Source organism: Phalaenopsis equestris, unplaced genomic scaffold (genome assembly GCF_001263595.1).
Source record: "Phalaenopsis equestris unplaced genomic scaffold, ASM126359v1 Scaffold000949, whole genome shotgun sequence".
Classification (NCBI taxonomy): Eukaryota; Viridiplantae; Streptophyta; class Magnoliopsida; order Asparagales; family Orchidaceae; genus Phalaenopsis; species Phalaenopsis equestris.
Window position 1 is genome coordinate 186,330 of NW_018165388.1, and position 14,958 is coordinate 201,287.

Below are 14,958 nucleotides of genomic sequence, written 5' to 3' on the forward strand. Positions count from 1 at the left end.
ATGGAGTCTAATAATGCAGATGGGAGAGAGATAAGAGGAGAGATTGCTCCTGGTAAGGGAAGCAACAGAGTGTCTTCAATAGAAAATGGGAATAAAGAACAGAGGAATTTAGAACTACCTATAGCCACCAAGGAAGACAAGGTGAAAAAACACTAGCAAAGATATGCAAGAACTCTGTTCCACTTAAATTTTTTCTTCTAAAGCTGAAATTTTCTGCCATCTATAGGCACCTGCATGGAAGCAGTTTTTGAGGCATTTAGGACCTGGGTTTCTGGTTTCATTGGCTTATTTAGACCCCGGAAACTGTAATTAACCTTTCTATATCTTAATCTGTGTTAATAATAATCCTATTCTTCTTTTTAACTAAGATTATTGCTGCAGTGGAAACTGATTTGCAGGCAGGGGCTAATCATAGATATGAGGTAAGCTATCACAGAGTAATTAATTAAGTTCTTTTTTTTAATTTTCTTAAAGAAAAAAAAGTTTTAATTAGAGAAAGGGAGCTAACACAGAGAGCTATATGCATGCAGCTATTGTGGGTTATTTTGATTGGGCTAATCTTCGCACTTATAATTCAATCACTCGCTGCAAATCTTGGAGTGTCTACAGGTGACAATATGGTCCATCTACGCTGCAAAAGATAAATCTTTGATTTTTTTTTTTTTTTCGCGTTCGTTTGGGACAGCTTATTTGGTGCGGTGGCATTTTGAAAACGCACTTAGCCTATTTGGAAAACTGCGTTTTGACAGCTTATACCTTTTGAAAATGCTGAAAGTAGCATTTTCACACCGCACCTATCTAGGTACGATGACAGCTTTCTGGCAGCGGTCCGAGTTTTTAAAAAAATAAAAATTTGTAATGGTCACCGTACCTTACTTATCAGCAAATTATTTTTAATCAGCAGATTATTCAATAAATTGCAGCTGTTCCACACAGTGATGTCTAATCCTATATTTGATAATATCATAAGAGTGCAATTTACAAATATGTAAGAAAAAAAATATATATTTCTTATACAGTCTCTATTACCTTATAATTAAGCATGTATTTGAAGAAAAATCAACTTAATTGGAAGCTCATAGTACAGTTGCTTAATATTACTATTATTTTACTAAATTAAGCATATCCTTAATTTTCCTTCATTTGTAAGATGCCAATTATATCTCTCTTATTATGCAGGAAAGCATCTGGCTGAATTGTGCAAGGCTGAGTATCCTTTATTTGTCAAATACAGCTTATGGCTACTAGCAGAGGCTGCAGTAATTGCTGCAGATATCCCCGAAGGTGATTATAACTATTCATATCCTCTTTCTCTGTTATATAATCCCTTATTATTATATATCTTTATATATATATATATATATGAAGTATAGACATTGATGTATATTTTTTATATAAACGTGCAGTAATTGGCACTGCGTTCGCACTTAATATATTGTTCAGCATACCGGTCTGGACAGGGGTTCTCATTACTGGATGCAGCACACTTCTGCTGATTGGTTTGCAGAGATATGGGGTGGGGTTGATCAAACTAATGATTCATAGAACATGTAAGTTTAGAAAAATAACTTTTTTATTGATTGTAATTTGTAAATGTAAAAATGACAGGTGAGAAAGCTGGAGCTTCTGATATCTATGCTTGTGTTTATCTTGGCTGGTTGCTATTTTGGTGAATTGAGCTATGTGAAGCCTCCTGCATCGGAGGTTATCAAGGGGCTTTTCATGCCTAGGCTCAAGGGAGCCGGTGCCACCGCCGATGCTATTGCTCTCCTCGGAGCTCTTGTTATGCCGTAAGAAATCTCTTAAATTGTATAAAAATTAGGGAAAAATTTTACATCAGGACTCCAAACGTAGAACTACGTTAGGATTGCAACGTTGTGTTACAAAAATATTTCATCTGCGTTATTTGTAAAAAATGAAGCGTTATTCGAGTATTATATAGTGTTATTGGATGATTTTGCGGAGTTATTGGAATATTCTCCTGCGTTACTTGATTTGGGGCAGAAATGTTATTTGAATATTCCCACGCGTTACTTGATTTGGAGCTGTGTTATTCCAATAACATAATGGAGATTGAAATAACACAGGGGATATGTCGAATAACACAGCCCCAAATCAAGTAACGCTGGGTAATATTCCAATAACACTGCCAAATAATCGAATAACATCATATAATACTCAAATAACATTTCATTTTTTACAAATGACACAAATGAAACACTCATGTAACACAGTGAGATATTCCTAACTATTGCAATCCGAACGTAGCTCTACGTTCGGAGTTCTGATGTAATATTTTTCCAAAAATTTGGGCCTAAAGTAGAAAACAATGCAAAAATTGAAGATTTCCATACATACCGCTCAATTCCTTGGCATCTACACATCTAACACCTAAGGTTTAATTTTTTTGCATATATTTTACTTTACTTTAAAAATGTTTAAAATTTAAACTAGTGGTATTTTTGGTGTGATAAGAAAGATTTGGGTGGTATAAATGTAAAAAATAAAAGTACTATGTATGTAAATGCCCGAAAAATGTAGTGATAGATCGAAAATCCTAGCATTATTTTGCCGATTTACTGCTAAGTTTTATGAACTAATTGTCGATGACAGGCATAATCTATTTCTTCATTCTGCGTTGGTGCTCTCTAGAAAGATTCCAACCTCTGTGAAGGGAATAAATGTGAGTGTCAGCATGCATTACTCTTATTTTTTTGTGATTTTTGAAATATGAAGGAAATTATAAGCTGATCCAATAAAATTTGGAGGCTTTGCTTTGTTGTCAAACAAAATGATTTACAAGTAGGTGTTGGAGATTCTACTTATGATAGCTTGATTCCTACAAGCACCCCACTAACAAGAAAATAAATGAATAAATAACTAAAAATAATAATTTTTCAGACTACCACTTATATGTGCATCAATTTTCATGTCATATATTTTTGATATAATGTGCAACACGTTGATTGAAAATAGAGTAAGAAATTTTGAAGGATGAGGTAGAAACTCTTAATTTGTCTAAAAAAATAATTTAAAAGTGCAATGTGATATGGCTAGCTCTGAGGTTGGAGAAAATATTCCGTATGGACGTTCGTACGTCCGGACAGCCAACCACCAGAGGCCACGTCTCCCTCCGATGACGTGAATGACGACGTGCCCGCAGTGGTTGGTCGTTCTACGTGCGGTGTCAGGACGGAATATTTTCTCATGAGGTTGAGAGTTAGACTTAGCCATTGTCATTGTGCCCCTAAGTGATAAATTCAAGGCAAAATTATCCTTTTATAATATTTTCTTCACCAATTATATATGATCTTAGAAATTAAATCTCAACATTCATTGTGGCTTACCATCAAACAATAATGTGCACAAAATCTCATTTTGATTATTAATCGAGCATGTAAAAAACATATAGGTGATAACTGAATGAAATCAAACAGTGTTACAAATTTACTTTTGTCAAATTTCCTAACAAAAGTAAGTGTGATTATAATGATTGTGAAAGCTACTAATTTCTCTTTTCATATGCATCTGTCAGAGTGCCTGCAGGTATTTCTTGATGGAGAGCGGCTTAGCATTGTTTATTGCGCTACTTATCAACATTGCTGTTGTTTCTGTTTCTGGAACTGTATGCTATGCAAACAATCTCTCTCCAGAAGAAGTTGATCAATGTGGCAATCTAACCCTGGACTCGGCTTCCTTCTTACTCAAGGTTCAAACTGCTCTCTCTCTCTCTCTCTCTCTCTCTCTCTCTCTCTCTCTCTCTCTCTCTCTCTCTCTCTCTCTCTCTCTCTCTCTCTCTCTCTCTCTCTCTCTCTCTCTCTCTATCTCTCTCTCTCTCTCTCTAATCAGATTTTGATAATTATTTTGTTTTTAAAAAGAAAATAATGGTAATATTTTTAATTTCATGTAATGGAATTGAGTTCTATGAATGTTTAGGTGTTGTTACATATGCAAATATGAAAAAATAATGTTGTATTGATTTTGCACGGATACATCGGGGATTCCCCGATCGTGAATACGCAGAGTACTATAAGCATATTTTGAGTTGGTACGGAAACGTGATCCCCAATAGCTGGAGCCAAGAGATTCATATGAGAAAACATAAGTAAACAAGCTTCTGCTTGAACTTCCAAAGATAAAGTCACGTGAACAGCCATTTGATCCCCTTCAAAGCCTGCGTTAAAGCCCTTACAAACTAAGGGGTGCAAACAAATAGCACGCCCCTCCACTAAAATGGGTGTAAATGCCCTCTTTTTTTTTCGTCAATAGGAATAACACTAATCAACTTAATTTCTAATTAAATTAAATTGAATAAATTCTTTTTTTATATATAATTTCATTTAATATAATGTATTTTCCTTTTATTTAAAATTCAAAATAAGTGCAACTTCCTCTCAATTTTATTGCATGGACAGAACGTCTTGGGCAAATCAAGCTCCATTGTCTACGCAATCGCCTTACTAGCCTCTGGTCAAAGCTCTGCAATCACTGGAACTTACGCAGGACAGTACATCATGCAGGTAATTATTTAAAAAACTTTAACAAATAGATTATTTTCTGTATATAGTAATTATGAAATTAAAAAATGTTTAAAATGCAGGGATTTTTGGACTTGAAAATGAGAAGGTGGGTAAGAAATCTGATGACTCGATCAATCGCCATCATTCCCAGCCTCATCGTCTCCATCATCGGTGGATCCTCCGGTGCAGGAAAGCTAATTATTATTGCATCCGTAAGTACCTTTCTTACTTACCCAATTATCTAAAATCAAAACTTGAATCTTTTAATTCCTAGTTTACAATCATTTATTTGATCTGAGGTTTCTAATATTTTGATGTGCTCTTTGTTTTGGTAGTGATATAATAATCCAAGCATTCAGCCATATTAAGAATTTAACTTAGTTTTTTTTTTGTCAATAGTCATCAGAAAACAGCCATTAATTAAATTTAAGTCCTGCAGATGATACTGTCGTTTGAGTTGCCGTTTGCTCTCATACCTCTTCTCAAATTTAGCAGCAGCCGAACCAAGATGGGTCCCCACAAGAACTCCATCTACGTGAGTGTTTCTATTCCATGTTGTGATTATATTTCTCACAAAAAATATTACATCAGGACTCTGTACGTTCTGATTGCAATAGTTAGGAATATCCTGCTGTGTTATAGGAATATTGAATTTTTGTTATTTGTAAAAAAATGAAATGTTTTCGAGTATTATATGGTGTTATTCGATTATTTTAGGATGTTATTAGAATATTCTCCCGCGTTACTTGATTTGTGGCTGAAGTGTTATTAGAATATTCCACCGCGTTACTTGATTTGAGGCGGTGTTATTCCAATAACATAGTGAAAATTGAAATAAGGCGGGGATTATGTCAAATAACACTTCCCCAAATCAAATAACGCAGGGGAATATTTCAATAACACCGCAAAATAATCGAATAACACCATATAATACTCGAATAACACATCATTTTTTACACATAACGCAGATAGAATATACCTGTAACATAGCGGGATATTCTTGACTATCGCAATTCGAACGTTCGGAGTAGCTCTACGTTCCGAGTCCTGATCTAAAGTTAAATATATATAAGAAAAAAATGAGATTTATATGAAAAAAGCTTTAATCTTTGCAGATCATTATTGTATCATGGATCCTCGGTTCGGGCATCATCGGGATAAACATATATTATCTAAGCACTGGCTTCGTTGATTGGATTATCCATAGCAGTTTACCGAAGGCTGCTACTGTATTTATTGGAATTCTTGTGTTCCCTCTAATGGCTGCCTACATTGTATCAGTTATTTATTTGGTTTTCAGAAAAGATAAAGTTACCACTTTTGAGGATAACTCAGACTCCATTGAAATGGAAATGGAGAAGGGGTCGCCTCACTTCAGTCGCAACAAAGAAGGAGGAACTGTGCCTTATAGAGAGGATCTTGCTGATATTCCTTTTGCAGAGTGAGGGGCAGAGGCATGATGTGGGGATGAAGACAGTAAAATCATGATACATGTGATTTTATGTACATTAGTGAGGAAATGTATTTTCTTAGTGTTTTTAAGTGAAGGAGTTTATGCTTTGTTATTCCTGTATTCAGATTGAGAGATAAGCTATCATTGTATTATGTATGAAAATCTAAATTGTGAAAAATGAATCAAACATTACAGGAAACTTATAAATTAGCAACAGAATTTAGGTTGGATTTTCTTTCAACCCAAACTTTGCATCGAATTTCATCGATTTATCGTTTAGCACTACCAAATTTTTAAAAATTGGATGGAAGGAAATATTTCGGATTTAACATCCGATTTTGCGCCGGCCATTTAGTAACTTAATAGCGTCGACGGTCATGACTGATATAAAAATCAGACGCAAACTCCCTAATATGTCTTCCCCACGTGACCGAGCCTCATTTTCTCCCTAACTCCATTTTGGTCTCATGAGGGACGGTGAAAAGGGCAACTCCCAAGTGAATACGGCGAAACACGGCGACTTCAAGGACTTCGGGCGACTTCGACAACATTTCCACCGGCCAAATCATGTTTGGGGCAAAGTAAACTCCCATTCGAGCTTTTTATTATGTGAAATGTCATTTTCTTGTGAATATTTGAAATTTAAAGTTTAGGTGTTAGATATATGATGCATATTAATTGTATAGTGTGAATGTTAGAATCTGCAGATAAAAGTGCTTAGGGCAATGAATGGCTTTAGGCTTAAAGTCAAAAGGTGAAAAAAATTTAATTCATGAAAGAGTTGGTGTTGTGCTGGTGGTTGAAAGGATCTGAGAGAGTCGGCTTAGATATCGTTGGGAAAGATTAAAAAGAGTTGGTGTTGCACCGACTTTAGGCATGTTGTAAAAAAACTGATCTTAATCTATTAATTAAATGAAAATATGTCACTCAATAGGACACAATGGAGAAGGAACATTCATGTAGTTGGCCTTCCTGAGAGGGAAAAAAACTTTGTTGTTTTGTCATCTTAAACTTCGGTCATCAAATAACACAATTAGGATAGTAGATGATATAGATATGACTTCTCAAGAAAGTTAAAGGCAGACCTAAAAAGACCAAGGCATATTGTATAAAAAACGATCTCAATCTATTAGAATTAAATGAATAATATGACACTCAATATGACACAATGAAGAAAAAAGATTCATGTAGCCAACCCCACCAAAATTGTATGCATGAAGTTTATGAGATCTGTATTGTCTATACAACTAATATCTAATTATACTGAGTAGTAAAATTATATTTTTGTTATAAATGGATATTCTAAACGTGAGTTCATATATGTATAACAGATTATATCCATGAAGAAAAATACTTACTGGCGCGTTTTTGGATGATGTTGAGTAATTTGTGCAAGTGGTATCATAACTGTCTATTTACCTTTCAAAAGGCAAGTTTTGATGCCCCTATGTGAAACACAAGAATCAAGCGTAGCTATCGCCTGAAGAATTTAATTTGAAAAGAATTGAAGTTAGATCTATATCGTAAGGAATTTAAAAATGATTATTAGCATTGAACTTCAAATAGTGAATTTGAACCAGATATTCAGATGATCATGTTGGAGACTCATTAAGTTATGTCCTTCCAATAGTTCACGATTTTGGCCGCATGTACGAGGAAATGATTGTTGATGCCAGTAGAGCTCATTTTGTTGTGAGTGTATCTGACGATGATCAAGAGTTGAACAGTGAAGCACAATCATTCTATGAATTATTAAATCTTGCACAACAACATTTATAGGAAGGTTGTTGTTTGCATATGGAGTTATTGGTCACCCTGAGAATGCTGAGTATCAAATCTGATTTCAACATGCCTAGGGAATGCTTCAATCAAATAGCAACATTATTAAAAGAGACAAGCCCTGCAGAGAATTTAATTCTAGAAGATTTGTACATAAATAAAAAGTTAATTTTGAAGTAGGATTACTATCTTAAAAAATGGATTGTTGTGTTAATAGCTGCATGTTATATTATACGGAAGATGCACTGGAGATGAAATATATATTTTGCAGTGCTGATAAATTCAAACCAATGAGGACAAAGAATAAAAATCAGAAAAGCATTGCTTACGTATTTCTCTTTTTACTTTCCCCTCATTCCACGACTTTGGTGCTGTTCGCTTCTATACACATAACTTCTCACTTGACATGGGATAATACATAATCTATTGGTTCTAATACTATGACTCGTCCTTCAGCTGGTGAAGCATGTAAACATTGTGATCGCAGTTATCCTAACTTTGCAGCTAAACCATGTAACGTTAAACTTACATAAATCTTGAATAAAACATCAAATGAATGTCTGAGTACTTCGTTGTTGGGATAATTAAAACATCAAGGTTCATCAAGCACAGGATAAATTAATTCACTAAAACTAAATTTAACTTCGGATGATCAATGAATAGCATAATGAGTTTAAATGAACTCGAAACAGTTCAAGGGGTTTTAAAAGTTGTTTGGGGTTATACCCATGACACTTTTATAATCTTTTGGATATTTTGAAAAACAATTGAACTTGTTATTCTTTGTTCAAGAAAATCATCCATTAAAACTTTTAGGGGCCCACCAAGTTATGCCTCGGGACCCGATAATTCAAAATCAATAGAAATGCCCAATCAATAGAAATGCCCTACACCACTTATCTTATATTAATCTACCCAATGCTCAAGGATTTGAGTTTTCTCTAAGGTATTTAAATCCTTTTGAGCAACTAAGGATTTTTTTTTGCCATATATGGATCATCATACTTATGTAAGTTTGAGGTCTAGGTGGCTAGGGCGATGACGATAATGTTAATGTATGTTAAAACGAGGGATAAGACCTGGGATTTTAGAATAGTATCGAATACCTCGTGGAACTACAATAAGGAGAGAGTATAAAGATTGATGATACTATTCGACGACTCTTGAGAAGATGATTGCCCCCAACACTCATAGGTTTCCTGTAGTCCTAGCTTGATCAAAATAATCAACCTGTGGACTACACCACTGTGTAAAATATTATAAATGAAATATCTTTTGCCTGATAAAGTAAATTTAAAATGCATAAAAATTAAATTTAAAATGAAAACTTATAAAGGACCACAGTTAATCACTTGGATCATGATTAGGATTGCCCTCCGTAGATGATCGGGTTGGTAGCTCTTACTCAAGGTTGGAAAGTACACAGTCTAGCTCATATGACTACGGGTGTTCTTTTACTTGCACGTGTTTTGCTACGAGTCATTTTTTTGAATTTTTCAGTACCGAATACTTCCGTTTATCTTTCTATAATTTATTTAAATTTTCTGCAAATATATCGTGTTTTATGATGTTAATCATGCAGCGGTAGTAGAGGCTCAGGTACACATTTATATTTTATGCAATATAATTTTATTTATTTACTTTACAACATTTTCTTACATGTATTTATTTACTTTACCTGTAAAACTAAACCAAAACTAAAAATACGAATACATATTTTCAAATTTAAAATAACATCTTTTTCAAATAAAAAAAAAACAAAATACATCCTTTTGAATTTACTGGAGTCCCTCGAATGAGGTACCTATGGTTGTTAACGAGATCTCCCTAGTTTAAATGAGCTTAACAGCTCGTTTAGACTAAGTAAATTCAAAAGAAAATAGTGGTACTAGAATGAAAGAAAATTGAGATCCTAATCGGTGTCACTCTAATCAACTTTAACTTTCCCAAATAAGACATTTGAACAAGAACAAAACCAAAACACTTAAACATACATGATAAAACCTTTTAAATCTTAAACCTGGAGATGTCACTTCGACGAGGAGCTTGGAGCAGACTCTGTGGGCAGTATGATAAGAATGTACAAAAGAGCAACTTCGAGAGAACAAATAGATCTACAATAACAAATCTTCCTTAGAATTAAATAACAAGTCATAGGACTTCAATGTAGTCCGTCTAGTACGACATAAATCTTCACTTTATCTTTAGGTCTTTGCACCGCTATGCTGTGCAATTTAAGCCTTAACTCATTTTAGGCTCCAAGGTCTTAATTCGTTATGACATAAACTATCCTATCTTCCAGGCTATTTGTATGATTGTGTCATGAAAGTGTAAGCCCTAAATAATAATAATTGACAGGATGAAACATATAATATTGCCCAGAAATTGAAGCTAAACCATAGGATAGCTTAGGAAGTCATTGAGGTTCTTCTCAGGAACTGTGACAACCTCTAGTTTTCTTCCTTTGGATTTCATAATGACTTTTCTCATTTGATCTTTTTTCATTTGACACTCATTTGTCCGACCTTAAAAGTCCTAAACTTTAAAATTATTGAAGACAATATTATCTGATCTAAATTAAGAGTTTTCTTAGGTGACCTCGGTCATTTAAGATGTAACTAACTGTAGGGGTTTGCGCTTATAGGAAACTTTAGAACCAAGCTTATTGTAAATCCTGTCTAATCTTTTATATTATATAGGAAAAATTTGTTGGTCAACATAAATGTTTCACAGACTAAAACAGACGTCATAAATTCTTTAATTTATTTAATCGAATCTCATTAGTAGGTAATGTGTCTACTCCTCGAGATTGATGCATCAGTTGTAGTGTTATGCTCGTTTATTTAAACTATTGTTTATATGAGATCGGTTTGGTCTCGTATTTTCAAAAAAAAATAAACTATTATCTTTCAAAGCTATATATATATATATATATAAATATTAAATTAAAAAATGTACCTTTCCAAAAAAAGGCAACCAACAGGGGGAGATAAGCGTGAGATTAGGCAAAGAGGGGAAGAACAGATGAGAGGACTTTAGACGGTGAGGGGAGAGGGGAAGAGCTGGCTTCAGAGAAGAGAAATGATGCATAAGATCTGAATTTTAGATTTTCATTGAATTTGCAATGAGCAAATTTGGCACAATTAAGCAACTACAAAAGATTTGTTATTTGCGGTGGAATTTTTGTAAGATTTTTGTTAAACGTAGTTCGATGCTTTCAAGAAAAGCATTTGCATTGACTTTATAAATTCTAATTTGACTCGAAATTCATTGCAGTTTAGCTTTAGGTTTTGATGTTTTTAGTATGTCATTTGTGCATCGAATTTTATGCCTCAAAGTAGATCAAAATATACCACAAATATCAAATCCAATCTTCGCCGCACTTCAGATGCAAATCTGATACTAATATTTGCGTCAGAAAAGTCTGACACAAATAGCTGATGCTAATCACAATATCTCATATAGTGAATTTCTAAAGTGTCATAATTATCAATTTTCTTAAAGTTCTCTCTTTACTCTTACTAACATGGCAAACAAGCTCACACATAAAAACTAACTAAATAGACAAGAGAGCATTTATGAAAGAAACATACTTTTCACAAGAAATTTTAGTCAATGAATCATAAGCCATCAAAGTGGATGCCATTAACAAGTTGCATAGACTAAAAGCCACATTACATATAAAACTTCAATTTAGTAATACTTTGAACATTTGGAAGCCCCCTTTTGCTTAGTTTAGCCATCTTATTCTCACTCTTATGCTCTGAAATGGAAAAAGTAATAACCATTGCATTAACAACCACAGTAGAGCCTTGCAAGAGATATAGTCCAACAGTATTCTTCTGTCTCTTCATCATAATAAGAGATCCTTTGTGGACCTTCAAAACTCCACCTTCACCAAATTACTTGTACCCTTTAGTATCAAGAGTACAAAGAGATTAGATTCATTTATAGATCTAGAACATGTTTTACATCTCCAAATGTTCTGATGACTCCATCAAACATATTGATTCAAATAGATTTGACATTGAATATCTTACAAGGAGCATTATCACCCATTAACATGGAAACCTTTAACATAATTTCATATGTTGAAAACTAATCTTTATTGGGACACATATGAAAAATGCAAGCTAAATCAAGAACCTAAAAAACTTAAGGTTCTCTGTTGGAGACAACTATGAGTTCACCATCATTAATAGCTTCTTCAACAACACAGGATTCATTAAAACGATTTGATTGTTTGTCATTCTGGTTTTAATTTAATTTCTTATTTATATTCTGTAATTTGTAACATTAAAATTTAATGTGCCCCTTTTTTTATAGTAATTGTAGGTTTTATCCTTATTTCTAGATTTTGATCTACTCTTTGTATCAGCAACAGTACTCCTATCTTGAGTTATAACTCGAACGATAAGGCAATCTCTTTAAGAATTTGGTTCATCCACAATTTTCTTCATATTCTTCTTAGAAAATAGAGTATTATACACTTCATCTAGAGTAAATGTCTCTTGTTCATACAAGATGATATCTCTAAACGATGTGTACAATGAAGGCAGTGAGCACAATATGATTAATACCAAATCTTTTTCATCATACTTCTTCATGGCTTCAAAATCATAGATGATTTTCTTATAGACAATTAAGTAATCTATAATAGATTTGTCTTCTATCAATCTATGAAAGTGCAAATGCTGCTTCAAGTGCAACTCATTGCCCAAAATTTTCATCATGCATAATTGTACCAATTTGAGACATAACGCAGAAGTGGTGTTCTCCTTTGAAATATCCTACAAAATTTAAGTTGATAGATGAAGACGAATTTGAGAAAGAACCTTCGATATTTACGTTGCTTCTTCTCCTGCATCCATAATGAGGACATCTTTTGGAGCCCAAATAATGTATCGTCAAGATCCATTTGTTCTAAGATTGCCTGCATCTCTAGTTTTGTGATTTAAAAAAGGAATGTCATACTTTACCATTGCCATCGTTGAAATCAAAAATGATTTTGTCGCCACTTGTTATAACTTGATATATAATCAATGCGATAAATAATAAAAAAAAACAAAAGAAAGAATATTAAAATATTACGTGGTAAATCCAAGATGGAAAAAATCACGGGCAAATAAGGGAAATTCACTGTATCAAATAAGAGATTACAAGTGAAGAGTGTTTTGTACAAAACAGAAAATGAGTATTTATAGTTTTAGCAAGACTCCTTTGAATAAAATAATTAAAAAAGAGCCACTAAAGTAATATCACACGGATTACAATCTAAAGATTATTATAAACTTGATCTAATGGTTGAAACCTTCAACTCCTTCGCTCATACAACCTTTTCAGAAGTGCTCCGACCCAATTCTTATTTATAAATAAGGGTTTCAAGAAAAAAAAAAACTAGGATTATGCAATAGTATCCTAGCCCAAATTAAGTCCAGGTCCAATACAGATGCTCGCCATTCATTTAGCTTGAAGAAACTTTTCTCCCTATTCTCCCTCTACCATCAACTCTCAGCAAGCCCATACTGATGTATATCACCTAACTTATATTTCAAAGGCCTCAAAATACTAAAATAATTGAACTCAGTCCATATATCTAACCCAACTAAGTTGGCATGTTCCACACAATTGTTCAAGAAGACCTGCCTACAACAATTTATTGACACCATCGTATTTCATCCCTACACAATGAAAGCTGACAACAAGAGAAGCCACCAAAACATTATACCTATCATAGTTTTAAACACAAAAAAAAATATTTCAAGTGCCTCCGTAACACCCATCAGAACGGAAAAAAATTGCGTGTGATAGACGTATGCAGCGCTACGTGCGATATTGGGTTATACCGAGGATACAAGGGGGTTACATCCGCAGTATAAGCCCTTGTATCCTCCCTGTAACCTTCTGTAACCTACGTGTAACCTCTTAATATATGATAATAGAAGCGCGAAACTTATTTTAGGTTACAGGTAGGTTACAAAAAGTTGCAGAGAGGTTACAAGGGGTTATACAGTGGATGTAACCCCCTTGTTCTCTCGGTATAAACCCCTCTCGGTATAACCCCCATATTTCACGCAGCGCTGCGTACGTCTATCACACGCAAATTTTTTCCCATCAGAACATCTGTTCCAGATTGTAAATACTTAGAAAAATGAAACAAAGTACATCATTCTCCCGTCATGATTCTCATCAGTTCATGATCTTAGAATAAGAGGTGTAAATTCATCTCTTTTCTCAATAATTCTGTCTACGGTCATGATGAATAGTCCAGCAGCTGTCTACAACATCTCTTAACCGGCAGTTATAATGTACTTTGATGACATAGCATCATAATTTCAGCAGAGGAAAACAATTCTTCATGATTTTTTGTTCGAATGAAGACAATAAAGAATCTGGCGTTCCCCTCCATAATTTAATTCTGTATGGCAAACTCACATGAAATATGAACGAAACTTGATCCGACACTGACAACTTCAGTTTTTGTATTATGCCAATTTCTTCACTCTCTGCATCGTTGTTTGGCTGTTTCTATAGCGAATACTTCAAGCTGGTATCACATCTTACTAATTTTTCATACGGAAAGCAACCCTCCATCAATAAATGGGATTCCAATAGTCGGTATGTTATAGGAATATCTCGTTGTTTTACAGAAATATTCTATTATCGTTATTTGTAAAAAAATGAAGTGTTATTCGAGTATCATGTGGTGTTATTCAATCATTTTGCGGCGTTATTGAAATTTCTCCCGCATTATTTGATTTGGAACTGTATTATTCGTCATATTCTAATACTGGAAATATTTCAATAACACTCTATTCTTCACAAATAAAGTTGATGGAATATTCCTATAACACAGCGAGATATTCTTGTAACACAATGATTATTACAATCCGAACGTAGCTCTAACTTTGAAGTACTAACGTAGAGTGAGTAGGCGGTGAATAACACCACATGATACTCGAATATTCACAATAAAATATTTGTGGACTCCACGATAGGCGGTGAATAACACCACATGAAGTACTAACGTAAAGTGAGTAGGCGGTGATCTGCAAATATTCCTCCACATGTCTATTCACAATAAAATATTTGTGGACTCGATTGCATGAGAAAGAATAATGCAGTGTCTGTACCTTCGTAAGGGAGAGTTCTAATCATTTCAATGCAGGTGCTTGATTTTCAAATAGTGAACGTTTTCATTATGCA

The 14,958-nt window shown here is 33.9% G+C and overlaps 1 protein-coding gene across 1 annotated transcript; it reads left to right on the forward strand.

Moving 5' to 3' along the window:
* On the forward strand, positions 1-6,028 carry LOC110032478 (metal transporter Nramp5-like). The gene is made up of 13 exons (XM_020736126.1): positions 1-141; positions 227-305; positions 382-422; positions 531-609; positions 1,180-1,284; positions 1,407-1,516; positions 1,609-1,790; positions 2,614-2,683; positions 3,536-3,709; positions 4,416-4,520; positions 4,601-4,732; positions 4,960-5,055; positions 5,636-6,028. The coding sequence occupies exons 1-13, from the start codon at positions 1-3 to the stop codon at positions 5,963-5,965; spliced, it is 1,644 nt and encodes a 547-aa protein (XP_020591785.1). The 3' UTR covers positions 5,966-6,028.
* The last annotated feature ends 8,930 nt before the right edge of the window (positions 6,029-14,958 follow it).